The sequence below is a fragment of the Fulmarus glacialis genome, unplaced genomic scaffold (assembly GCF_000690835.1).
Source record: "Fulmarus glacialis isolate BGI_N327 unplaced genomic scaffold, ASM69083v1 scaffold25305, whole genome shotgun sequence".
Classification (NCBI taxonomy): domain Eukaryota; kingdom Metazoa; phylum Chordata; class Aves; order Procellariiformes; family Procellariidae; genus Fulmarus; species Fulmarus glacialis.
Genome location: NW_009215289.1, coordinates 16775 through 29257, shown reverse-complemented (window position 1 = coordinate 29257; position 12483 = coordinate 16775). Strand labels below are relative to the sequence as shown.

The 12483-nt window shown below is 36.8% G+C and overlaps 1 protein-coding gene across 1 annotated transcript in view; it reads left to right on the top strand.

Annotated features, from left to right (window-relative positions):
- Nucleotides 1-5593: 5593 nt before the first annotated feature.
- Nucleotides 5594-12483, top strand: part of SNX6 (sorting nexin 6) — a gene marked incomplete at its 5' end in the record, with an annotated part of 22263 nt that continues 15373 nt past the window's right edge. Inside the window, 5 exons of the mRNA XM_009578892.1 lie at nucleotides 5594-5698; nucleotides 6592-6702; nucleotides 8280-8401; nucleotides 10376-10499; nucleotides 12184-12279. Of these exons, the coding sequence (XP_009577187.1) occupies nucleotides 5594-5698; nucleotides 6592-6702; nucleotides 8280-8401; nucleotides 10376-10499; nucleotides 12184-12279 (558 nt within the window). The remainder of the gene's footprint in view (nucleotides 5699-6591; nucleotides 6703-8279; nucleotides 8402-10375; nucleotides 10500-12183; nucleotides 12280-12483) is intronic.

Genomic DNA, 12483 nt, shown 5'->3' with positions numbered 1-12483 from the left:
GCTGCGTGGGTACCGGGGGGACGCGGGATGCCGGGGGACGGCAGGCAGTTAGGGTGCGGGGTGTTTGTCTGCCGGGATCTGCTAATGTGGAAACAGCACCGCCTCCCTCTGAAATTAGTGTCTACGTGCGTGTGTTTTGCCTCGAATATTTCATTGTTCTGTCACCCAAGTTTTGGAAGGGCAGTTCCTTCGTGCTTTTGTTGGAATAGCTTGAGAGGGGGTTATATATGTTGCTAGAGATTCATATTCTCTCTCTGTGTCCTTCCCTGGCCCGATACGTGCTCCCTCCCCCCGCACACACCCAGGTTGTGCCGTGGTCCTGACCAGGTTGACCAGCCTTGTGGAGAGCACCAGGTTCCATCTTTAATCCTGAGCCAGGGCCTAGGTGAAACAGTCCTGCCCTCTCTTCTCGCTTTAGGCCCCAGAGGTTGTCCCATAGATAACAATGGGACGTTTACATTGCAGGCGCACGCGCTGCATAATAAACTCTTTATTGAAAAGAAGTTCTGTTGTTGGGACAGGATGCCCTGATTATGTTTCTTACTGAAAAAACCTTTTTCTCTGCCCTGCTGTTTCTGGCCTTCATTTCTATTCGAACAGCTGCTCCATCTTTCTTTAACTTTGCCTGTCTCACTTAAGCAACAAATTGGCTAATCTAGTATAACTTATTCAGACTGATTACCCCTGTTGGTTAGTATCTTGAGAAAGACTGACTCTGAGCAAGGTAGGAGAGCAGCTTCTGGGTTGCTTTGGTTGCCTTGGTTATTGCTGGTTATTAAAGTGGCTATGTCCAGTATATTACTAAAAATACAAAATCTGAAAAACATTGGTATACCCTTTTATCACGCATGCCATACTCAAGTGTCAAATATAATGTTAAGTACTAAGCGATTTTTTACTTTATGCACGTGGTAGGAATTCAGTGCATTTTATATTCCAATTTATGACCAGAAATTTAAAAAGGAAATCTAGTATTATATTAGGCTAATTCTAGCCACTGTAGAGCTTTTGCCTTTAATTATACCACTACTTTAGTAAGAATACTGGATAAAAAAGAGAGAAGGTGGAAATTGTTGTCCTTTGAGTGTCTTCAGAACAAGAGCTGAAGAACTTGTTAATTATGGAGTTGTATTTTACATAGGTTGTCCCTGATATTTAGGAACAGACATTGAAGTGCACAGTTAAGTTGTCTTTATCTGAAAGTGCAGGTAGAACATAAAAAATGCAGATCTGATCCTGTGTGAAACTAGTTTGTTTGTTTGTTTGGTTATTAGCTTTCCCTCTAAGGCTACAGGTTGTCAGAGTTCACAAGGTAATTTGAAAGCCTTAAGAAATCTCTTAGCAGGCTTGTTTGTGCTGTTGGACTACTTACATCATCTCAGTTGGCCAAGTGCAGTCGTCTTTTTTTTTTTTTTTCCCCTCCTCCCCCGTCTTCATCCAGCACTGAGGAATTAAACCAGAACAGTGTCCTTCTCCTTTCCCTGATTTTTTTAGATTTCTTATTTTCAATCACTCTGGGTTTTTAATTTTTTCACTGCTGTGTAAATTCTTGGGATTAGAACACAGGTTGTTATCTGCATTATTTTGATTGTGATACAGAAAATCTAATCAAAAGCAATACTGGCAATCTGTTCATGAATGGATTTGCTGTGCTTTAATCTTCGAAACCATAACTTTTTTTTTTTTCTTAGTAGCAGTAGTAAAAATAAACAGCTTTTCATAAAGTGTTTCCCTGATTCTTATTTGTTGCCTTCCTCTGTGATTAAAAAACGAGTAGGTCAAGCCTTTATTTGAAAGCATGGATGGCAACTTCTGGTTAGAGTAATTGAGCTTTTAGTTTTGAAAATCAGTACTCTTTCCTCTCTAGAATTCAGATATTGCTATGACAACTGTACTTTTAACTTCAGAATCATGTTGGTCAGCTACGGTTGTGTTAAGTTTAACGTGGGGGTGGTGGGATGAAAAGAGGGCTGGAAATTATGCTGATGCCACATAAAACAGTAATTTTCAAACAATTGTGTTATACCATATGGAGCCTTTTCCGGAAAATTGTAAAACAGAGCACTGAGAATCATCTTTGAGGAAGTAGCAGTAGGTGGTCTGTAGAAGGAACTTATTATAAATGGTCTGCATAAAATGAACTTGTGGGAATTGCTTTTCTAAATATCACTTAGGAAGATACTATTGAGTTCGCTTGGAGTAACTCAGTTCCTGTTGGGCTTTTTTGTGGTCTCTCTAATGTAAACAATACGTGCTCTGAAAGGTGGTATAGTATTGCTCTACTAGTACTGTCTTGTGTGTTTTATATCTATACAAACTTTAGCTGACTTGGCTAATGCTCTTGTCTACTCATGGAGGGGAAATGAGCTATCCCTTAGAAAAGGTCTGCTAGAAACTTAATGCTGAGATGACACTTTGTAATCTTTTGTTGTAAAAGTATTGTTTGTTTCCCTCGCTCTGTGTATTTACCTGCCTGTAAAGAACTCACTGAAGAAAGGATCCTTTTTCTGTAACATTTTTGAAAGAGCTTAGAGTATAAAAAAAGTTACTGTTGTTAAAGGATGACATTATCTAGGAATGTAAGATTTGGTTGTTTCCCTTGTGTCTACCAGCTTCCTTCCATTATCATTTGAAGTATAATTGATCCTCGAGCAAGAGCTTAGGTGCTAAATCCTCTCCTTGCATTGTGTTCTCTTTTAGTACTGTAACATCGCTTAGCCCTGGTTTTGGCTTCTGGTATTTTCTAGACCCTTTGAATAAAACAGGGACGGACTTGATGTGGCATAGGAAACTGTAAAGCAGCTAAATTAAGTTAGCTTTTGTTTTGCAAGTTGTTCAGCATGGGTGTAGGGCATGTATCTAAGCATAAAATTATTGTGCTATGTTGTATGTATTAGATTGAGGGGAGGGGGGGCAAGATGCAAAGGGACTGTATCCCACCTCCATTTTTTCCAAATTTAAGGTACTTACATTTCAGTTTTCATCCAAATCGGGTTTTACAGCATTTAATTTTTTCATTTTCTACTCCCTTCATGACTAGAAAACCATCCATTGGTGGTGGTTGTCTTTTGGAAGCAGTGATGAGAAGATTGCTTAAGCTTGTTGTGTGATGATGATGTTTGTGAATTTAATTCCCAGTAATGCAACGTGAACCATTGTGTCACATGAACGCATTTGAAGTCCTTCAACTTTCTGATTGTCTTTGACACCTTTCATAAATGCTTCATTACCATTGCAGATGAAAATGTTCCCTGTTGGCAGTCGGGCTACACAGTATAATTTAACATACGATTAAGCTCTTCAAAACTGTTCCAAACTTAACTCAGTATAAATCAAACAAATAGTCCTTTACAGTTGTATGTCATGAGTGAAGTTGTCATGTTTAGGTATTCTTAATTTTCTCAGCACAGATAAGCATTTTGTTTCTAAAATTGTGAATAGTGCATGTGGCCAGGACTGCGTATGCACTAGTAACAGACTAGAACAGCTGTTATACTGAATCTTAGAATTTTGTATTGTACTACTTTTTAAAAAAGGGCGGGAAAAAAGCATTTTAGTAGAAATTTTTGTGACCCCTGGAAGACTACAGAAATACCATTTAGATAATCCAGATTATTTGCTGAGATTACTGTGTCTCTTAATGCATTCTGGGGGACCGGAGAAAAAACAGCACCCCAGACAGTGTAACCACTAAAAACTTTTTTACAAGCTGAAAAATGTGGTGTCATGACATAAAGCAGACATTGGTATGTCAGATTATATTTTTCTTTCCTAAATTAGATGTTAAGCACATTGGGAACTCAGTAGGAGCTAGGAGATTCTGCCTCTGAGAAGTGATCTGCAATGGATCGTTGCATGACAATATGCCTTTGTGTGAGGCAGTGACCCCCTAAACCTTGGGAAAACAAAACAAAAAGCGATGCTTGAATCACACATGTGAATATGTTACTGTGCGGTGGTTTTAATGATTTCCAACTTTGCTGTAAGGAAAAGCTATTACTATTTGTGTAATAGCTATTGAAGTGTTATATTTTGCTAGCCTAGCAAAATATGCTAGACTGTATCATTTTGGTTTACTTTAATACACTAATTCTAAGTTTTATTAATCTGGTTGCTGCTACGTAAGCAGCAGAGTTGTCCGTGCATTGAGGTTAACAAGAAAACTAGAGTAACTAGGGAGCTGACCACTATGATTTAAGACAAGGATTAAGATAACTGGTGGAAAAGAAGATGTGACAATTGATGCTTCTCTCCTAGTGCTATTCCAGTGCCTTGCAGCATTACCTTCAAAATCTGCTCGTGTGTAACCTTTGTACTGTGTGTTGCTGATACTTAAAGCATTTTTGTGCTTGAGTTCGGACTTCAAAATGCAGTCCTGAAAAATTTTGCAGGAAAAAGTCTATATCTTTGTATAGCAAAGCCTTTTCATATTGTAGAATGTGATATTTCTAGAAAAAAAGCAACATCAAAGAAAACACGGTGTCTCAGTAAAAAGTAAACCTCATGAGCATGACATTGAAATATTTTTTGACAATTCGATTGGAGAAGATTTCAGAGTTAGTCTTAGTACTTGTAAAAATATTCTGAATGTCTGTTGATCATGATGATTAAATTGTCATGGGACAAGTTGCTCTAGAACAATAAGGGTGCAAGGGTGAGGGGACTCGAATTTCCAGTTGGGGTCTAGATGAGGTTATAGTTTCACCAAGTACTTTTGAAGGCTTTGGTCCAGTTACTGCCAAACATTGCAGTGCTCAGATAATCTTCCAATTTTTCTATATTTGATATGGTCTCATTTTCTTTACGATGTGACTTTGGAATTATTTTGTGAGAGAGTTCAGGTTTCACATCTTGTGGGAAAAAAAGATGCATATTCCTTGCACTTTTGCCATTTCTCATGCTGATTTTGAAGAGATTGAAATCTTGGGTTTGGAGTTTATTTTTTTGTTTGGGTGTTTTTGTTCCCGCCCCCGAAAAATATTTCCAAGGAGACTTAGCTCTGTGAAGTTCAGGATTTTTTTTTTTTTTAAACTTTTTCAGTATATCATGGGAAACGTTAAACAGAAGAATAGTGTAAGACAATGTGAGTAAACCAGGTCTTTAATAGCTCTTGCTTCTTTGAAGTATAGGACCACTTTTCTCCTTAAAAGTACCTTTCCAACTGTTAGTACCTTTATAATTACCTTTACAAGTACATTTACTTAGAGCAGGTTGTCGGTTTGGGGAAGCGGGGGGAATGAAGAGAAAAATGAAGAGAAAAACCTACTAAACTTGCTGCTGTCTGTAAATGTACTTTGTCTTGACCATCTCAATTACTAGCAAGTTAACAATACACAGAAATGACAATAATGCACTAACAAGGAGTACGGTAAAGGAAATTATTTGTATAGTCATGTGTGCCATAAGGAGTACTACTGGAATTTCTTTTTCCGCTGGAAATAGATTACAAAAAAAACCAACATTGAAAGATTATCTTCAGTCTTTTAAGGATGTTCAGCATTTCGGGATCAGAGTGCTTCTCAAGGGAAAAATAAGGGAAATATAATTAACTTTTTTTTTTAAATTTAAGCTAAATAGATTTTTCTTTGTTTAGCTTAGAGCAATAAATGTAGATCTGCAGACTGATGCTGCTCTGCAAGTGGATATCTCAGATGCACTCAGTGAGAGGGACAAAGTGAAATTCACTGTCCATACAAAGGTAAAAGCCTGGGTTTGTACACTGAACATTTTCTTAATTATATGGAAAAGAAAATTTGCTTAAACTGTTTATTGAAACAAGTGTAACACAATCCAAAGGAAATGAGAAAGTAGCATTATCTCATGTTTAAGACACTGTGTAGCTAGAGTGCTTAAGAAAAAGACGGCTAAAAAGTTAAGAAGTTAAAAAACTGTTTAGAAAAAAGTGACGTTCAGTTTTTTGTACTGATGTGTTGTCATGCCATTCCCATGCTTATTAATTGACCTATTTGCAGGTAGAATCTTTAATATACCTCAGTATTCTTCAGTATAGTTTTTTATTAGATTAGCCATGGTTTCCGATTCTAAAAATATTTTTCGTAGTGGAATTACATTCATGAATCATTTTTAGTTACTGCATGTTTATGGCTTTTCTTCTTTTTTTAGATTTGAATGTTTATTGATCACAGAATCACAGAATAGTTGAGGTTGAATAAAATTTCTGGATCATTTAGTCCCATCTCCTCCCTCACTCCTACCATTAAATCAGGGTGAACCAGAGCGCATTGCTCAGGACTTGTCCGTTTGGGTTTTGGATATCTCCAAGGGCGGAGACTCCACAACCTCTTTGGGCAACCCGTTCCAATTGATTGCTGCACTAATTAAGTCGGGGGTAATTATTGCTGTATGAACTTTTTTTTGTCAAATCCTTACTTGGATTATTTTTACAGGGATATTTTTATTGTTCCTTCAAGGTGTTTTTCATATAGTAATGAAAAAATTTTTTTGGGGGGGAGTGGGGTGCGGGGGGTGTGTGTGGTTTTGGTGTGTGGTTTTTTTTTTTTTTTTTTTTTTTTTGTGGTTTTAGTTTGGTTTGGTTTTTTTTCATAATTCTTCCTCCTTTTCTCCTTCTAGAGTTCCTTACCAAATTTCAAACAAAATGAATTTTCTGTTGTCCGGCAACATGAAGAGTTTATTTGGCTTCATGATTCTTTTGTTGAGAATGAGGACTATGCTGGCTATATTGTAAGTATTACAGTTCTTTTGGTGTATGTGCACTGTTTTCCGTGGACTCTATCAAAAGTACTTGTGACTGCTTTTAAATGCAATGGAAACAGCAGATGTTCATTCCTTCTAAAATCAGATCAGATGCTCTAATACTTCATTTTATGCAATTACACAAAATCAACGGTTGAAGCAAGCTTGGAGGAAAGTTACTCTAGTTGTCATACGTTCTTGCCTTTCACTCCTAAGGAGTGAGTAGTTGAATCTGTATCCAAGTGTATTTTTAGTCCACCGTGTTAAGTGTGGGAGATACATGAACTGTATAACTTGGTGGTATTGTTTTTGCAAGCTAATGTTTAACTTAGCTACAAGTTTCATGTTGCCTTTGTTTTAGCTGGAATGGCAGAGTGCAGTAACTGAGCTCTAGTAATTAGACTTCTCCAGTTTTCATTACAAAGATGAGAATCATTTTACCATTAATCAGTTGGAAGGGGAAAACAACAACGCAAATACCATCTAGAACTACAGAGAACCTTAATACACAACAACTTATGGTTTGAAGTTTATTTCAGGCCACCGGGGAATAGAGGTCCCAAAATAGTCACCTTACGATACTGCCTATTAAAAATGGGTGCTGCTGTTCATACTTTAATTACAAATAGGAATATTTGTCATCTTGGTGTGAAAGTTAGGTAGTCATTTTGTGTTTGGGGGGGTGTCTACTGATTCAGAAGGTAAACATATATTTCTAATTGACTAGTGGGTACATTATGATGAATATAATCTGTGATGTGTCATACCATTCTTGAGCTAGTCTTTTTTTTAATCAGAAAAACTATTTGAAGTGACTAGACCTTCAGTGTGGTAATAACTAGTTTCAGGCAGTTGACTGCATAGATGCTGGATTTTTGTTTTTTGTAATGCATTAATGTAATGGGCAAATATCAGTGAACTAAAATTTAAGCATAGCTTAGTTTTGTTCTGTGTCCCTTTACTGATAGCAATTCAGGATTAGTTTGACTGCGGTGTTTTCTCTTTCAATGTTAATATACTATATTACAAGATTAACCTAGAGACTTGTTTACTGTGTGCTTTGTTATTTCAACAGAGGTATCTTTAATGTCAACAGTGCTGCAAGAAAGAACTAGCGCCTGCAAACAATATGGAATGTTTTTGTTGGTTTAAAGTTTTGGGGAGTTATAAATTGATGGTGTGAAAACAATTGTGGAATTCTTTTTTTTCTTCAAACAAGAAACAATCCTTACCAAATAAAGCTAAAAAACCCCTAATTATGAAATGATGATTTCAAATTTTAATTGTATTGGGAAAGCTAGGTATTATTTGGTTTCTGTTGTAATTAAACTACTGAAGCCATTAGTTAAATTTTTAGTAATCTTCAAGGACACTCGGCCAAAATTGGTATAGTAATGCAGCATGTCTAACTCATGAATGAGAGAATTTATCCATAAATGCTGTAATGAATGATGAAAGAGCGAGCCATATATTAAAAAGCTGCAGGCAATTTACAGTTCCTGTACTGAATGGATGGTGTTTGACTGAGAAGATGAGCAATTAAAAAAAATTTGATTCAATTCCAGATTCCACCAGCACCACCCAGGCCTGACTTTGATGCCTCAAGGGAGAAATTGCAGAAACTTGGAGAAGGGGAAGGATCAATGACTAAAGAAGAATTCACCAAGATGAAACAAGAACTGGAGGCGTATGTAGACTTGATTACTACCTTTTTTTTTTTTTTTTTTAAAAATCCCTCAACTTTTAATGCTGTTTGCTGTCCCATGTTTCTGGTTTCACTGTAATGGTTCTCTGTGAGATATAGGCTTGAGAATCCAGTTGCTACATAACTAGGGTTGTCTTAGTGATCATGATCAGAGCCATTAGGAAAATTGTAGAAATAATTTCATAGAAGATCTTCTGAAACAGGAAAAAAAATCAGCTTGTTCTTGAGCATTCTTTTATAAGGAAAAAAGTAGTTAGATTCCTGTCTTCACAGAACATCTGCAAAGGGAGGAGGTAACCTCTATCTTTTTTAGTTCTGGTGTTCCACATTTTATAAGCATAATGAAACTTTAAGGTTTATACGTGTAGTGTTTGAACTAGGGATTTTTGCATGTGGTTGGTACTGTAAACATAAATGCCAGCCTTCTGTTTCCCAAGAAATATGGAGATTACTAGAAAATACCTTTTTTGACGCTGCTTTTTTTTTTTTGCACAAGGAGAATATACTTCCTGAAAATAGTATTTTCCCTTACTGTGAATTTAGTGTGTATTGAAATATCTGCTCTAAGGCTTTTTGTTCCATATCGAGTTACACAGTGAAGTTTCTCCTTGCTTCATCCACTTTACTTATCATGCATTCACTTCTTTGATCTTTTTCCTGTCGTTGGTTTCAGTTTTCAAGTGTATATTTACGCTGCTTCTAGACTGCTTCTATCAAGAGCTCTGAATTGGCAAGAAAAGTACATAGAACTCTTACAACTGCTGCTTTCTCTCCGAACTCCAGCTGCTGTGAGCAAATGTCTTAAAAAGCTCTGTATCAGTGTTATGTACAACATAATTTATAGCAGAGTAGATATACACTTCATATGCAGAAAACTGGAAATTAGCAAAACACTATAGATTTTAAAGAATCTGTGGTTTTCCAGCGGCCCTGATCATGATTCTCTTGTGGTCTGGTTAGGGGTTGGATAACACAGAAAACTTTGGGTTTCTTCTACTGCCACCTCCATCCTCTGCATCCTCCTTTTTTGTCTTCACTGAATGACTACTACTCTCACTGAGATCAAACATCTCCCAACACTGGCCCTGCTGGTTTGCTGGTATGTAAATCTTAACCTCCTTGCACATAGTGGAAGCAAAAGTGTTGATTATCATTTCACCATTTGACCTCAGAATGGGGAAAAGAGCCCCTTCCTCATTTCTAGACAAGTTACATCTTATTGAATTTGCAAAGCAAAATGGATTCTAGCAAACTTGTTTTGATAAGAATGCCTTCCTCTTAATTAAATCACAAATGAGTAATTGCTTTAAAGTTGAGTTGGCTGAACTGGGCAACTATGCGATTGTCATGGTTCAACGTGACTTTTTTTGGTTGTACCTACCAAATGCAGCACTTAATTTCACTTTTAGAACCACTATGAAGCAAGATGTCCACATAAGCTTCAGCCCAAAATGGCTGGGTGCTTTAACATGGAATAAAAGACTACTATCTAAAGAGCTAACAAAACTACATGAATGTTTAAACAAGTAAGGAGGGTGCAAATAGGCAAGGGGATGGAGATGGGGAGGAAGGAATTTGCACATCAGCTACATAGTGCCTAGTGACTGTAGCTTGTATCTCAATTTCTTGAATCTGGGGAGTTGGGGAAAGGATAATTACATGAGGTTACACTTTCAGCAAACCAGTCTGTGTTAGCTAGCCTTAAAAATTAGAATGTATTTGTTGAGTGTTCATTAAATGTCTCTCTATAATATGTTAGGGCTTCAAATTTCCCCCTAGTATTAACATTGTATTATTTATTTATGTATATATCAAATATTAGAGTGATAACCTCTACTATATCAGCGTATAATTTTGTATCCTTACTGAGGATCTCTTAAAGCTGTTCACTAGGCTTGTCTCAAATTTAGTTGCTTCATGTGAAATTCTTATGTCTGTCTTATTTCTTGTTTTCAGTGAATATTTGGCAATATTCAAGAAGACAGTTGCAATGCATGAAGTGTTTTTGTGTCGCGTGGCAGCACATCCTATTTTGAGAAAGGATTTAAATTTCCATGTATTCTTGGAATATAATCAGGATGTGAGTATTGAAAACTGAGTTGCTGGCAAGAGAAATCAAGATGTACTTTTATGGTAGGATGGAAAATTGATTAAGAGGGCTTTACCTCCTGGAGCAAATTGCATCAATTCCTTCATACCAGACATATTTGTATTGTAAAAGTTAGAAATTCATTTAGTCTGTAGTAGTTCATTTTGCTGCCACCTGGGGAACCAAATGCACTATGTGCTCTAGCCTCAGCATCAAAAATATTAATGGGAATCCAATATGTTTTGGGTTAAAAAGATTAGCTTCCCATCGGCAGGCAGGTGTTCAGCCATCTCCAGGAAAGCAGGGCTCCATCACGCGAAATCGTTACTTGGGAAGACAAATGCCATCACCCCGAACGTCCCCCCCTTTCTGCTTCTTCCCCCAGCTTTATAATGCTGAGCATGACATCATATGATACGGAATACCCCATTGGTCAGTTTGGGTCAACTGTCTTGGCTTTGCCCCCTCCCAGCTTCTTGTGCACCTGGCAGAGCACGGGAAGCTGAAAAGTCCTTGATTTAGTGTAAGCACTGCTTAGCAACAACTAAAACATCAGTGTGTTATCAACATTATTCTCATCCTTAATCCAAACCACAGCACTGTACCAGTTACTAGGAAGAAAATTAACTCTATCCCAGCCGAAACCAGGACATGGTGATTTCACGTTACATTATACTTGTCCACTCTTTGACTGAATATTTTTTTTTTTTTTGTGGGAAAGGATGGTGCAACAAAGACGGAACAGCCATTTTTAGGGTTTGGAACTGTGGTTTAAATTCTATTGCTAGCAAAACTAGAGAGGATTTCTAATGAAATGTTCTGATAAGTAAAACTTTTTTGTTAATAATGTAGGTGAAAAGTTGGTTAATTTTTTTCTAGATATTGGACTAGTGTGGCTATCCATGTGTTACATACTGAGTTGCTATCTAATTTTGAGTTAATGGAGAGGACTTTCTGGATTCATAATAACTCTTTGGTGTTAGAGTTAGTGGTTGTTCATATTCTGCAAACAGTTTTTAATTGCTTTTTAAAATTGCAGAAATCAGCATTGAATGTTGAAGAAATCATGACAAAGATTGGCCCAACTGAGTATATGCTTAACTTCAAAATATGTTACAGAGGATCCTCTTGTTGCTTGATGTAGAAATGCTTACTGGTTCAGGAACTCAGTTTACTTAAACTGGGCAAATTTAGATGGACAGGAAGAGTGTGAGGAGGCTGAAACCAACATTATCCTCAGTGCAGTGAGGGGTAAATGCTTCTGTAGTTTCTGAATGTCAAAGATGTGCCATTCTACACTTAAAAGAGCATACCTAGTTATATTAGGTTAACAGCTATACTGTATGTGATAAATACTGTATTATTGATAACTGAAATGTACACCTTGTACATTTGGTATTATTTGTAGGTGCTAGAACATTACTGATTTTTTTTTTTTTTCCTGGAATAGTATTTTAGGTGATAAAGAACAGTCTAGTAAATGAGGTAGTCTGTCATTCTGGGTGCATGGTGCTCTGTCCCCATTAATGCAGAGTAAAAGACTGAGCAGAGAGCAGGAAAACTGGTTTAGGAGTAGCAAGTTGTGGTATGTAGTTCTATTTTTTTTTTTTCTTTTTAAAAAGCTTTTATTGCCTCCAGGAAATGAACGAACTTGATAAATGAATTTGTTTTTCAGTTGAGTGTTCGTGGGAAAAATAAGAAAGAGAAACTTGAAGACTTCTTCAAAAATATGGTTAAATCAGCAGATGGTGTCATTGTTTCAGGAGTAAAGGTGATTACTGCTTAACATATCAAGATTTAAAATGTATTAACATTGTTGTTCCATTTTTTTAATGAAGCGGAATTTTACATCGCTACAAAAAAGGGTTTTTTATAGTGATACCTAACTTGAGAATTAGAGGCAGAGGAACCTGTGGCCCTGGATGCAAGACAACTGAGGGCTATCTGACTGCTTCTGTGAAAGAGAGCTTTCAGT